The sequence below is a fragment of the Vipera berus genome, assembly GCF_964194415.1.
Source record: "Vipera berus genome assembly, chromosome: 14".
NCBI classification, from domain to species: Eukaryota; Metazoa; Chordata; class Lepidosauria; order Squamata; family Viperidae; genus Vipera; species Vipera berus.
Genome location: NC_138217.1, coordinates 1,203,486 through 1,217,655, shown reverse-complemented (window position 1 = coordinate 1,217,655; position 14,170 = coordinate 1,203,486). Strand labels below are relative to the sequence as shown.

General features: G+C 49.9%; 2 protein-coding genes across 4 annotated transcripts; both read right to left on the bottom strand.

The window, feature by feature from the left end:
* Window positions 1-1,505: 1,505 nt before the first annotated feature.
* On the bottom strand, window positions 1,506-5,093 carry GSTT4 (glutathione S-transferase theta 4; the record flags this gene model as incomplete). 2 transcript variants are annotated; one of them, XM_081338847.1, is made up of 5 exons in its annotated part: window positions 1,506-2,165; window positions 2,255-2,431; window positions 3,168-3,318; window positions 4,282-4,369; window positions 4,982-5,093. In XM_081338847.1, the coding sequence occupies 5 exons, from the start codon at window positions 5,091-5,093 to the stop codon at window positions 1,965-1,967; spliced, it is 729 nt and encodes a 242-aa protein (XP_081194973.1). In that variant the 3' UTR covers window positions 1,506-1,964. The 2 variants fall into 2 exon arrangements, with proteins under 2 accessions (XP_081194973.1, XP_081194972.1); XM_081338846.1 differs by lacking the exon at window positions 4,982-5,093 and adding an exon at window positions 3,843-4,030 and having other exon boundaries at window positions 4,282-4,595.
* A 1,954-nt stretch (window positions 5,094-7,047) lies between these two features.
* Window positions 7,048-13,748, bottom strand: LOC308674415 (glutathione S-transferase theta-1-like). 2 transcript variants are annotated; one of them, XM_081338845.1, is made up of 6 exons: window positions 12,088-12,336; window positions 11,758-11,820; window positions 10,160-10,235; window positions 9,481-9,631; window positions 7,870-8,046; window positions 7,048-7,267 (listed from the first exon to the last, which is right to left on the bottom strand). In XM_081338845.1, exons 1-6 carry the CDS (start codon window positions 12,197-12,199, stop codon window positions 7,067-7,069), a joined length of 780 nt encoding a protein of 259 aa, XP_081194971.1. In that variant the 5' UTR covers window positions 12,200-12,336; the 3' UTR covers window positions 7,048-7,066. The 2 variants fall into 2 exon arrangements, 1 of the variants encoding a protein (XP_081194971.1); XR_014027871.1 differs by lacking the exon at window positions 7,048-7,267 and having other exon boundaries at window positions 10,160-10,278; window positions 12,088-13,748.
* Between the last annotated feature and the right edge of the window lie 422 nt (window positions 13,749-14,170).

Genomic DNA, 14,170 nt, shown 5'->3' with positions numbered 1-14,170 from the left:
TGTGTAACAGAATGCAAAGAGTGCCCAGCTTCTTCACTTGCCTGTTTTCCAGTTTCAGGAGGAGAGAGAAACTGGGACCGATTACCTGCCCTCGTAGCAACCCTGAGCCTAAACTAAACAACATGCAATTTAAAAACAGCAGCAGCAGCAACAACCTGGCTTTGTAGCTCCATTTTGCTCCCTTGCAAGAATTGGCTTTTTCTGTCGCTAGTTTCTGCTTTTATAGTTACTGATTCACCAAAGTATTTTCCCTGTTGCCCAGTGACTCCTAAGTTTGTTCAAGAACCTTTGGTAAAGGACTTTGAAATTAATTCAATAATGTCTCTTGGGTTGCACTTGGGTGCTCTAAAAATAATGCTAAAAGTTTACTGAGTTAGATCTAACTGCAGGAGCCAGTGACTTTTTAGCTTGATAAAAATTTCACCTTTTTCCATCAGTCATACTTGGATTCCTGCTTAATCAGTGAAGTGCCTTTCCATGTCTCTTCCATAGAGGTAGTTTAAAGGCAAGGAACATCTCCCCGCCCCCCAGGACCAGCAACTTCATATTTGATCTATAAGAACTCCAAGCAGAGCGCCATGCAGACCTGGTGGTGGCCTTACTGCTAAATTAAAAATAAACTGAAGAATTTGTTGGCTCTCTGTGACTCCCCTGTTCAGACACCCTTTTTGACAAGCTTTGCTTCAGGTCTCTACCTTCCAGAGTGAACAACTGAGGCAGAGATTCAAGGGAAGGTCCTAGCCGAGAGCAGGCCTGAGCTCTGGGCAAAGTTGTGGAAGAAACATCGTGTTGTTTTCATCAGCTTCACCATACCTCCTAGGGCCTGTAAAGATCCTTGCTTCTTCACCTGTATACTGTTGCCTACCTTGCCCTACCACAGCAGAACAGGAGGTTTAATAGCTTGGATGAATGCACACACACTTGGGGGGGGGGAGATGATGGAAAGTGGGGGAGGCTGCACTGTGGGTGAGATTGGTGGGCAGGGATTTTTCAGTGTTTTCTAAGGCCACAGATGAGAGCTGAGGGTTGCATTTTTAATTTTCATTTGTTTCCTGCTGTAGACTGGTTGCTAAACCATCCACCATTTTTGAGAAATCATAATGTTTGCCAGGAATCAAGGTTGCATCAAACTCTAGGAGCTTGTGCAATGGGGGTATAGATTGCCCTCTCCTGCCTTAAAGGTTCAGTTTGGCCTTCTTTGAAGTGGGCCAGATTGTTCTACACCACGTATTTCCTCAAGGGCCTGGCTGGGCTGAGGCTCCATTGCCACCTTAATCTCTCATTGGATCGCTGCCACTCGATAGGAAATATCCTTTCGTCTAAACAGCTTCGCAGAGATGTGGCCAATCTGATCACACGGGAAATCAGACCAGATCATTCCCTGGCCCAGCACCAAGCCTTGAAAGCTGCCTTGGGCTCAGGGCCTCTGCACCCCTCCAGATGCCCCCACCCCGAGAGAGAAGGAGCTCCTTGCCCACTGACGGAGGCTCTCCTGGAGAGTCTTCCTGGGCCAGTCGATGTTGCAAAAATCTTTTGGAGCTACTTGTTCCACTGTGATTCTATGTGGTGTATATTTAATATATTCATGATTGGATTTATTCTTTATTACGCTTTTACGATACACATTTCCTAAAGAACTGTGGACACTGGACAATTGAGAATGAATAATCTGCAGTTCCAACATCTATCCATTGTTGGCAAAAGTGCTTGATTCCTTCTCAACCTATGTTGCAGACTTCGTTCAGAATCTGGGCTTGCACGGGCAGGGGGAAGGGGGGGGCAGTTGGTCAGAAGCCCCTGATGATGTCAGTATGCTTATGCCAAGCGAAAATATTCCAGGGCCACCCCTGGTTGAGGTGAGCCGGCCAAAAGGAAAGGGGCTTGGAGGAAGGATCATTGGAAGGGGGGGCAGGATGCAAGGAGAGACCGAAGGGAGTGGAGGCCCCACTGATCCAGTTGCGTGTTTATTTCAGCATCTTCAAGAGCAGGGGCTTCATCTGTGCTTTCAGGGGGGGGTCGATGATGATGCTCTTCAATTCCTGGGGGTTCAGGATCCGGCTGTGGGCTTCCGTGAAGAGGTCCTTCCCCAGCGTCAGCTCCACCCTTTTGCGCCACTCCTGGAGTTTGGGGCGGCCCTCCAGGATGTCGCAGCCGGCTCCCAAGGGCTGGGGGAGGCACAGCGGTTGGCAGGGCTCTGTTTTGGCAGACCCCGGGCTCTCCTCCCAGAGGGCAGCTGCTGGGGCAGGGGCCTTACTTGCATCAGCTCCACAATGGCCACCAGGTCTGCCAGGGAGATTTCTGGGCCGATGAGGAAGGGCTTGTCCTGCAGGAACTTGTCCTCCAGCTTCTGGATGGCGAGGTTCAGTTCCTCCATTGCTTCATAGAGCTTCTCTGGGGACACTTGATGGCCCACAAAGAGCGGGATCACCACCTGCCCCACAGAGACGTGCAGAAGAGAGGGAGAGAAGAGTGGAGCCTGGCTGTGGAGGCCCTGAGCTGGGGCTGGGGACCCGTGAGGTGGCTCTTGCCAGGTTGACTGTTTGACTTATGACTTATGTGAAGACAGTGCCAGGGGATCTGAGGAGTTGCTGCCAGAAGGAGATTGGCCCCGGCTGACCTGGTCCTTGCATTGGCATGTCTGCAGCGAGGTGCGCTGGGGGGGGGGGGACATGCAACGCCCGCAAATGATTACTGCTGGGAAGTGGGTCACTCTGGAGGCTAGTGGCTTGCTCAGTTAAAGCCAGAGCTGGCATGTTTACCTGGCAGAGTTGGGGGTGGCCTGGACATTACTACCAGCAGCCTCCCTCAAGGGCAGCATGACTTGCTTTATGCCCATGCCATATAGAAGGAATGACTGTGTCCTCTGGAAGAAGCTTCATTATATCCATGAGTTGCCAGTCATCCCTGAACTGGCTGGGTCACATGGAGGTTGCTTCTCTGCTGCCACCCTGTGGCTCCCTGTCTTCTCCTATGAGGGGCTGTTCCTCCTCCCCCCCCCCCCCCGGTCTCTGCCTCTCATGCCCCTCCAGCGGATTTGGTGGGAAAAGCAGCATCTCCAGGTGCCCCCGAGCCAGCCCCCCCTTCTCTTGGGACATTGGAGGTTGTGCAGGGCCAGCATGGGCAGGGGGGGGGGCTACACCACCAGTGAGCAGGAGGCCTGATCATACCTTGAGCCAGAGGATCTTGGATGTGCCGGCCCGAATGGTGCTGATCTGCCAGGCCAAGTACTCATCCACACGGGCCCTCTTCTTCATATCGGGTGGGTACCAGTAGCTAGGAGTGTTGTATTTCCGGGTTAGGTAGAGAAGGATGGCTGTGCTGGTGGGCAGAAAACAAAGAGCCAAGGCAAGAAAAAACCTTGCTTTGAGGCACTTAAGAGGTCATCAAGCTGTGGCGACACATGCTGAGCATGGGATTGAGGGCTTGCTTGGGTGCCAGGCCATTGTCATTAATGCAGAACCTGCCACTCCTCTGTGTAAAATTCCATCAATTATATTCAGCCAGACATTTGGACTCTCTTCCTTCTTCAGGACTAGCCCCCTTACAAGCTCGGCCACTGTCCCCTCAGCTCCATCCACTGGATTTGGCCTCCAAGAGGAGAGCCATCCCAGAGCGCTTCCAGGCACTGCCCCCACTCCTCTTGGCTGTCTTTGTTCTCTTTGGGAAGTTGGGTCAGCACAATTGCCCCAGTGGGATGCAGTCACACACCACTCCTCTTTCTTTTTTTTGGGTGGTGGTGGTTTTCCAAGCATGACTTTCATGCATGTACCCCAGCCTTGCTAAGGCAAAGCCAAACAGGCTTGACTCAGCTCCCAGCATTTCTGCCTGGTTTGCATGCTCACCTGCTGCTGTGTGCAGGTGTCATCTCCCCTCCCGTACATCTCAACCCCTCCTTGGAATTAGCAGAAGCAGACCAGGATTTCATCCCTTTGGCCTCGGTCTAGCTTTTGGTTGGCTGGAACCCGGTGAGCATGCAGCTAGGACCGGGAACCGGGCCTTTGGCTGGGTGTCCAGGAGGCCAGCAGGGAACCTTGAATCAGAGGGAGCCTCTTAGGCTTCTGACTCAACCTGCAGGTGTCGCCGTCACCAGCCCAGCTGCAACTGAAAGGAATTTTTTATTCCAGCTGGAGGGTGCAGATCCAGTTGCTTTTCCACTGAGCCAATAATGGTGCTTTGTTCTCCTGGGGATATGAAGGCAACTGGCTTTCAACTGGTCCAAGTGGATGTGGCTGCTCTTCCTAGCTCCTAAGGCTTTCCCCCCTCCTCATCAGGAGTCCTCACCTCTCTTCTAGGATGAAATCTCCATCCTTCAGGACAGGCACTTTTCTTAGGATGTTCACCTTGTTAAATTCCTCAGTGAAGTGTTGCCCTAACATTGATAAACCACGTCAGCCAAAAAGAAAACTCCACAACCCAAAGTAAAATGGGCTTTCCACACACATCCCTCTGCTTCTCAGCTAAGCTCAGTCCCCAAAACTAACAGCTCACAGCCCCGGTGCCAGGAGTGGATGTAGCAGGGGCTCCAGGTGGGTTGAGGGTCCAAATCCCAGACAGGCCTCCTCCCACTGTTTCCCTCCCCAAAGCCTCCAGGCTCTCCAGAGGTGCTGGGGAGACTGTTGGGAGGAACCCCTTTCTCTGTGGCCTCCACCGTGATATCTGTGCTCAAGAGGACTCTGAAAACACCAGGGCTGAAAGACCTCCGATGGCTCCAAGATCTCAGAACTTTTGAGCTGCTTGTCCACCCCTCTGGTGCCTCAGGAAGGGGCAGCTGGAATCTGCTCCATGGGCAGGACAGGATGTGGCCTCCCCCAGCCTGGTCAAGGCACAAAGCCTGGTTCCCCCAATTGGGAAGAGGCCTACAGATGTCCCTCCTGTCCTGCTGGTCACCTCTGAAACTTCCTGGAGGCGGGGAACCTCCAGAAGATTGGGGAAGAGAGGGCAGGAGAAAAGGGGGTTACAGGGGAACTTTCCCCCCCTCCACCTTTAAGCATATCAACAGGCTTCATCATGAAAGGGATGTTGTTCTTTTTGGCGAAGATGTAGACTGCCCTGCAAGGTTGGGAAAGCAGGTCCAGGTAGAGCTCCAGCACCATCCTGAGGACCAGCCGCAAGGTGGTCGGCACCAACGGAAACCTCAGGCATCCGATTGGCTGACGGAACAAGCGGCCCTGTGGCCAATCGGGCCAGGCCTTTGCCTGAGCCACCTGGTGGGCAGCCCTTAGATGGCCACGTCTGCAGCCGCTCTCATGGCCGAGGGTGTGAGAGGTTTGGGGGCTTGGCACCCCTCCTTGTCCAGGGTGGGATGGAGTCCAGTGGATGTGGCAGCAGTGCCCAATTTGGGCCCTTCTGCTGCCAGGTCCACTGAGCCATGTGTGTGACACAGGAGAGGAAGCTTGTCACTTTCATCTTCCCACAAAAAGTGGCAAACCGACAGTGGAAATGGCGGCTTTACTGAAGTGTTTGGGGCTCTCAGCTCTCCTAAAGCAAATTCCTCTCCAGCCATCAGTTTAAACCATGTTTTCAATCAACCTGAAAGCTTAGTTTCATAGCTAACCGGGCTGGACCTGTTTTTCTGGGTTCACATGACACACTAAACCAAAACATTTAAACCCAGGTTAACACTAACCAATGCTGTGAAAATGAGTTAATTTAACCAATCTGTTAAGCCTGTTCCTCTGCAGTGTGGAAACGAGGCTGTTTTGTCAGTTGGAAGGCTGCAAAACTCCAATCTTCACATGTTGCCACCCTCCCCCAAGGTGCCATTCGGGGTGGAAGCCCATTTTGGAGGAGGGGGAGGCGTCAGCAGCAGTTGGAACAGGCAGCAGAGTGAAAAGTACACAGCGAGTCCTCAGCCTACGACCACAATTGTGCCTAAAATTTCTGTTGCTAGTTGAGACAGTTAAATGAATTTTGCCCCATTTAATGACTTTTTTTGCCAGAGTTAAGTGAATCACTGCAGTTGTTAAAGTTAATAACACGGTCATTAAGTGAATCTGGCTTCCCCACTGACTTGCTTGTCAGGTCATAGGTCAGTTTTTTCAGTGATGTTGTAACTTTGAATGTTGAATTGTTGTAAATTGAGGAATGCCCCCTGTCCCTGTTGGCATCAAATCCCCTTTTGCCTCCAAATGCCTTGTAACATCCAACGCTGCATGTAACTTCAGGTCAAGTGGAAAAAATGTTATGTGGTTGTTACGTCTGAGTGTTTGTTGTATGGTTGCGTGTCTGCTTGCCTTTGCACGGACTTGGCATGGCTCTTACCGCAAAGCTATCCAGGTGCATCTGAAGAGGACTTTTCTCATCAGCCAGGCTAAACAGAACTGGGGGTGGAGAGAGACTGGCTCAAGGTCACCCACCTGGCCTCCCTGCCTAAGCAGGAGCAGAACCTGGGTTTCCCTGCACCCAGTCCAGTGCCTTAACCACTATACCACACTGCTTCTCCAAGTAGAAATAGGAATTGTTTACTTCTGGACCGCAAAGCTGCTGCCAAGGTGGAATTGGCAAGGAAGGTGAGCTAGCTGAGCAGAGCCTAGACAGGGCCAGGCATAGGGAGAAGGCATGGGGGGGCGGGGTTTAGGAGGGCTCCAGGGACAACCATCTTTCCAGGACCCATTGCCCTTGTCATCGAGCATCTCAGGGCAGGAGGAGAGATAAGAGGGAGGCGGCTTTGGAGCAGGTGATCACTGGAGGCTCTCCAGAAGGAGACCTGGTGGCCCCTGCCCCTTTCTGACTTGGGTGGGGCACAAACCTCACAAGCCCAGGAGCCTCTCAGCTCCACCAGCTTCCTTCGTCTGGGCAGAGGAGAGGACTCGCTGCCCTGCTGCCCGTTGTTTAGCCATGCGTTTTCCTGGAGGTGGTTAAAAGGGGCCCGTGGCTCATCCTGGCAGGCAGAATCTCCAGTGGCCAGGACAACTCCAGCGTAACAGTGGAGCTTTTGCAAAGGCCGTGGGGTGCCTTCTGGATGCCAGGAGAGCCTCTGGTGGGCACAATTCTAAATGAAAAGTTAACAAGTCCAGAGATGGAGAGGTGACCAGCCACGCTAGCCTCTCTCTTGAAATTCTTTTACTCATCTCATCATCTTTAACAAAACGGGGGCCAGTTGCTCCTTCAGCTCTGGACTGATCTGGATGGTGCTCAGTTTACTAATGTTCAGGATCAATTCATGTGCTTGCAGGAAGAGCTCCTTCCCAATCACATCTTCCGTCCTTTTGCGCCATTCGGCCAGTCTGGGCCTGTCCTTGAAAATGTCGCATCCGACGCCCACAGGCTGCAGAAACAAAGAAGGAAATGCAGAGGTTGGCAAACAGCAGCATCAGATCAGAGGTCTGCTCAGGCCCCACAGGCTGTGGCCCTGCCTCTGGTTCCCCCAGGGTGCCTGCCCCCACTTCTTGTCCTAGTGGAGCTGATTCTGGGACAGAAGCGCCTCCGGGATGGCTCTGATGTGAACCTCGGTGCCTGGAGGCTGCTCCTGCTGTGGGGAAGGGAGGGGACCCCCTCTGAGGGCAGCTGGTGATGCTCCTTCAGAAGTCAAGGAGGGCAACGGGCAGAGGAAGAGGAGAAAGAGCCCCTACCAAGAAAATGGCCAGAAGAAACCTGGCTAGCCCAAACTAGGATTATAACCCGATCAGACAGGACCCTTCTGGGATGTCATGAAGATAAAGGGAGGTAGAGGGAAGCTCATTCAGACTTGCCAAGTTCCGCTCCTCTGGCCTTGCAATAAAAATGGTCTCAGCAAGCAGGGCTTGGATTTCCTAGTCTGGTCTACCTGGAAGGCAGGCAATGTGCACCTGGGGAAGCCCTATTGCATCTTAGAGAGGGAGGAATCAGATGCGGGGGTGGGGAACGAGGGCCTAGCACTCTCAGGGTCACCTGCATGAGATCCACGATAGCCACCAGGTCCGCAAGAGAGACTTCGCTGCCCACCAGGAAGGGCTTGTCCTGGAGAAACAAGCCCTCAAACTGATCCAAGGCTGCGGCCAGCCCGTCCATCACCTCCTGCAGTTTCTCTGGCGGGAGCGGCTGGCCCGTGAAGAGCGGGATCAGCACCTACATCAGAGGGAGGAGACTGGTGATTCCTACTGAAGAGCAGCCCAGGCCCACTTGGGAAGGGGAAGATGGGGGTCAGGTCAGGGCATCAAGGGAAGGATCAGATGGGCCTTCTCAGAGAAACCAAGGACCCTTTAATTTCCCCTCAATGTGGAGGAGACTGACCAAGAAGACAGTCCATAGAAACACTAGCAAATTCCTTATCAGAAACATTTGGAAATGAATCCAAACATACTAAAACTGCCCTATTGCAATGCCCTTCTGTCATTTGGGAGAGAGTCTTCGTGTGGGAGAGAATCTCATCTGGAAAAGGGCAACCAAAATGGGATAAAAAGTAAGACACTGGGACACAAGGTAAAGACTGAATAGTGTGCAGGATTCTAGGAAAGTAATCCTCTTCTCTTTTCCCCAAAAGCCCTCTTTCCTTTCCCTTTTTGCCTGCCCCTTCCCTTCCCTTCCCTTTTCTTTTTCCTTTCCTTTCCTTTCCTTTCCTTTTTCCCTTCCTTTCCTTCCCTTCCCTTCCCTTTTTCCTTCCCTTCCCTTCCCTTCCCTTCCCTTCCCTTCCCTTTTTCCTTCCCTTCCCTCCCCTTTCCTAGTTAGGGCAAAGTGAAGCTCCTGGCCTTCACCTGTCATGACAATGCTTGGGCATTTGAGGATTCCCCCACCCACCCAAGGAAAAGATCTTACACTCCTCCCAGGTGGTTCTATACACACCTCACTTGCTGCGTTTGTTTTGGCTTAGGAAAGTAAACGCCTCTTGCTCCTTCTGTAATCCAACTGTGCCCAAAGTCTATCCAAGAGGTGTATATACCCTCCCTGTGGATTCTTTGCTCTTTTAAGCAAGAAAAACCTCATGAGTAAATGAATCACCTACATTTGGGGCTTCAAATGCTTTTTCCCTTAATAGTAGCAAAAGTAACCAATCAAGCTGAATGAGGGGAAAATAGGAAGGGAGCTAATTTTTCAGCTAGTGGGTAAACTATGGAACTTGTTCTCCCAAGACCTGCTGTTGGAAACTGGACTGCCCAGCCTTTGAAAGCATTGAGAGAGCTCTATATAGCCTTTGCGCAGCTATAAACCCTTTGCGCAGCTACCTGGATGCTGAGCACAAATCCTTTCCTTCCCCTAGACAGCATTGCTTTGGGGCTCAAAGGAGGAGAGCTGCCTCCACCTCATTTACAGAAAGATGGGGGGGATTCCTCTCCTGGCCCATCCAGTGAAGCGCTTCTGCCCGTAAGACCTTGAGCAGAGAAGCAAGGCAGCTGCAACATCTCGAAAGCACAAAGGTAAAAACAAGTGAAGTAGAAAAAGGAAAGTATTGGGCAAACTATATCATGAAGACAGACTGGAGGTTTCAAGTGTTGGGAACAGATCTTAAAACTTCTGGGTCAAGCTGAGGCTTCCCAAATCTCCAGATCCTCCTCAAATCCTCACCTTAATCCACATTGTCTTGGGAGCATTGGATCTGATGTTAGCCTGATGCCACGACAGGTATTCGTCTACTTTTGCTCGCTTCTGTAGGTCAGATGGGTACCAGTGATCTGGGGTGTTGTACTTGCGACTCAGATACAAAAGGATGGCAGTGCTGGCCACAGATTCATGGAAATCAAAGAGGAGGACAGGATCACAAAAGGAAGGCAGGAGTTAGTTTCTGCAGAGGAGGAGCTGGTGAGCAAACACAGCTGAGCATGGGGCTAATCAAAGCACTTCGGAATGAGGATTGTCAAAGGTGAAACAACTGAGATAAGCAAAAGTATTCTGGGCTTTCAGTTGTCCATTTGGTCTACTGAAGTTCTCCAGAACATTTCCAAATGTCTCATGTAAAATAAGGTACCACAGAGAGAGGTACGCAGGTACTGCTCCATTTCTGATGGATTCCCACCCTCTCAGTGTCCTGTCTAACTCAGGAGTGAATACCTTGTTATCTGGTGTCATCTGGCATAAATGAGAAGAGACTTCCAGAATTAATGTTTTTAGCTGTAATTCCATTGTGTCCCCTGACCCCAAACCTGCAGATGCTCCCAGCTACTTTGTTCTCCGCTGGGCCTCTTCTGACAGTTCTCTCCAAACATGGCTCTAGACATGGAGAAACGGGTGGGGAAACTTTCCTTACCCTTCTGCCAAGACGAAGGTCTCGTCCTTCAAGACAGGGACTTTCTTCACCCTTGCACTCTCCTTGCACTGCGACCCTTGAAGTCAAGGCAGATATTCCACCATGAGGTCTGGGAGAGGCTAAAAGCAGAGAAGACCCCCTCTCCTTATTTCCTGGCTACAACTGTCTGGGGTGCAGAACAGAAATCTCCTTCCACCCAAGTATTCTCTGAATTACAGCTAGAAAGATGGATTGCTAATAAATTGCACTTGTGTCTCTCTGATATTATAAAGTGAGCTCTGCTTTCTGCAGCTGAAATTGACTAGAAAATTGTGGGTGCTGTTAGATAATCTCAGATACTTCTGGCAAATCTGATATGAATAAAAAATGGATGCGGCGGGGGGGGGTAATCCTTTCTCCAGCCAGGGAAGTGGTTGAACAGACAGCACAATGTGGGTGCGGCATCGTATTCCAGACTTCGTAGCTATCCACAGACGGTTGGATCTGGGGATGGCAACATGTGGGAAAATACCAGAATGAAAGCTCCAAAAGAGAAATTCTGTGCGAACCGGTTGAGGCATTGGCACCCGAGTGAAGAAATAGGGATGAGAAGAGGGCTCACTCTGGGGCCCATCAAACTTGCTGGAAATTATGGGGCAGGGAATGATGTTGAAACCACCACAAGAACAACAACTAGGTGTGAAGGGCTTCTCCTGCCTCAGTTTTTTGGAACCCAAGCTGACTTTGGAACCCAAGCTGAGAGGGCAGGTAAGCAAGATGGGAATGAGGAAACCACTGCAGGTTTACTTTGGAAAATGAATAATGAATGTTGTAATTTATTTCTGTGCATCTCTAATCTCTCCAGAAGCAACAGGTAGCATTGAAAAGATGGTAAAGATATGTTTATAAACTGCTGTGGCACAAGAGATCCAGAATGCCCTGGACTGGGATTAGTTACAGAAAGACTATGCTGAATAAGACACTCAAAGGTGCTCGGAGCAGCCATGGAGGCAAAGTACAAGCACCAGGTCGCTTATCTTATCGGAGGGAGAACCCTGTCCAGTTTGGTTGCAGAAAAAAGCTCTTTCTGCAACTTCAATGGCCCTTTGGACTTTTGAAGCTGTATTTACACAGCAAACAGGGAACGCAGCACCGCTGCAGGACAGGTTTCAGTGAAATTGTCGGAGGCAGGCAGTTGTTTACATCCCTCCTCTTTTCCCAGGTGCGTCATCCTGGCTCTGTTGGGACACGCCATGCACACCTGAAGCCCCGAAGGAGGAAAATGGTGGCAGGCATTTCCAGCAGCTGCTGGTGGGAAGATCCTGTCAGATTTCTGATGGTTAAGGCAACTCTGCAGGGGAAGATTCCTGACAATATCACATTTTGTGAACAGCTGCTCAATGATTACTCTGAAGGTGAACACCCCCCATGTTCTTTCCTCTGCTGAGAAGTCAAGAGGTGTCCTAGTTCACAGTTCTGCCTGGGGAATAAACTGAAATTCATTCCACTCATTTTGGGGAAAAATAATCCGAGAGTGCCAGATTCCAAGGCAATGAAACAGCTGTACCGGCAGACCATGCCTCAGTTTTCCATTTGTATAAAGCCTGAGCAACTCTTACCTGATGGGGCTGTTGCCCCCCCTTCTGCCTCTGCTCCAGGCATCTTGGTCCCCAGGATAGAATCTGGCAAGAGGGAGGCACCACTATAGCAAAAGGTTTCCAGTGCAAGATTTTCCCTCCAGTTTGCCCACCCCCCACCCCCCTCAGGCTGCTCTCCTATCACCATGTGGGAGAATCCTCCTGTTTCTGATGGGCCCCATGAAGGCAAGGCCCACCCAGCTGTTGCCCAGAGAGTGTCAAGAGGTGTCCCTGAAGGAGGCTCCTTCTCCATTCCACCCCCCCACTGAGAAAAGTCCCTCCCCACGTGTCCCCGTGGGGGGCTCTCCTCACCTTTGAACAGCTCCACATTTTTCAGCTCAAAGGGAATGTGGTTCTTCTTGGCAAAGATGTAAACCGCCCGGCAGGGCTGGGAGAGAAGGTCCAGGTAGAGCTCCAGCCCCATTCTTCTGCCAGATGGACAGATGGAGTGGCCGAGCACTAGGAAGGGAGGCCCGTTCTCACATGCCTCCTTCGGCGAAAGGCTCTCCCTGAAGGGAGAGCAGGGCAAAGAGCTGAAAACTGGGAGCCGGGCCAGACCAGGTTCCGCCCTCAGGGGCAGGCAGGAACTTCTGCTTCCTTTTGGAAAAAGCAAAGACCAAAACTCTTGTGGGGACAAGGGAATACTAACGGGGGGCAGAGGAGAGGGACGTCTGGGGAAAGCAGCCCACGATGACTCACTGTGAGGTTGGGGGGGTGTCATCTTTCTCGTTTGTGGCAAATATTACGTGCTGTTCAAAGTGCCAGTGCTTAGTTGGCCTTATAAATCCACATACTTTAAGCCCCAATTCACAATGGTTGTTACAAGAAAATAAACATGAACTGAATATTTGTCCTCACACGGTACTGGATTTGGGTTAATATGCTTGCATCAAATGGAAGACTTAGTAAGATCTTGGCAAATAGCTTGAAGTGAAAAAAAAGATGCAAATTGTTAGATGGGAATGATAATTTTATTAGAAATTACTATTTATAACCCTAAAAACTAATACAAACTAAAAAAAGGTAAAAGAAAAAAGGTGCAGAAAAACAGAGCAAAGAAAAAGAAACATTGGAATATAATAAAGAAAAGAAAAAAAGGCTCTGCTAAAAATGATGGGATGCCACACAAGGAGAGGAACTGAGATTGCCCAAAAGTGCTCCAGGCAGTTGCTCCTCATGAGACTACAAGATGGCAGGCTTTAGAGAGTTTAGCCTCTGGGAGACTAGGGTCCAAACAGAAACCAAACATCTGTTTTTGGTGACTTGTATTTTTATTGACTTTGGATCAGTATTATTTATAGTTAAAAAAAACTTGTGACATTGCCTGGAGGCTGTGAAGATCTGGATGGGAAGAACAGGCTTTGAGCCTACCGTAAGTGGGCCCAGAGGAAGGGGGCTTATGGCTGAAGGTGGTTGACAAGACCTCATCCCCATGCCATCCCTCTCAGCCCTAGTTTTCACATAATTTTAAATTTTGAATAATTCCAATATTTTAATTACTTTTTTTTAAAAAAAATCTGTAAACTGCTCAGAGTTGCCTTATGGGGAAGATGGGCAGCATAAATATTTAATAAATGAAAGAGAGAGGGGTTGTGGGATTTCAGCTCTCCTAATATCAAGAGTCCTAAAACAAAGCCTGTTTGGGCAGCAGCTACAGCTGGGATGGCTTCTACCCAGATTTGCCTGGGGCCCCATTGCCCCTTCCTGAGACCTGGATCCCATTTGGAGAACTGCAACATGCTCCACCTAAGTTGAAGATCGGAGGCTGCAGCTGGTCCAGGGTGAAGCATTGGGAAGATCCCGCCACACACAGGACACCTCTGTGGTGCAAACTGCATTCGCGACTGATGAGCTTCTGGATGCAATTCAACATATTTGGGAACCTATACAGAGGTTCCCCCCCCCAGGCATAAAGCCTAATTACTTTTCTCTGTCCTGGAAGACCTGCAAGAGTAAACAAGCTCATCTTTGAAACAATGACCTCTACTGTCAGGGTCCCAGGAAGTACACCTGCTTGATGGCACCTGCTGTCTGAGGTGGCATTGCCCAGAATTTGGCACTGCTCAATTGGGATGAGTTGTTTTTTGCTGAATATCTGCATGACCAGGTTCATTTTGGTTTTTGGTTATTCTGGTTTGACTGAGATTTTTTTAATTGGTTGCTTTTATGTCACCTGTCCAGGGTTTGAGACTGAGAAAATAAAGGATGACTATATGTAAAATTTCATATACATGTATGAAAAGCCCATATAGATAATTTTAAATACTACCTCATTTTCCTTTTTTTGGTTATATTTTTTTTGTTCTGTTTTTTTAAACAAAGGAATTTTAAAAAATCACCTCACCTGAACATGACATTCAATCAATCAAACGTGAGTCGTTTTATTCTGCAAAGG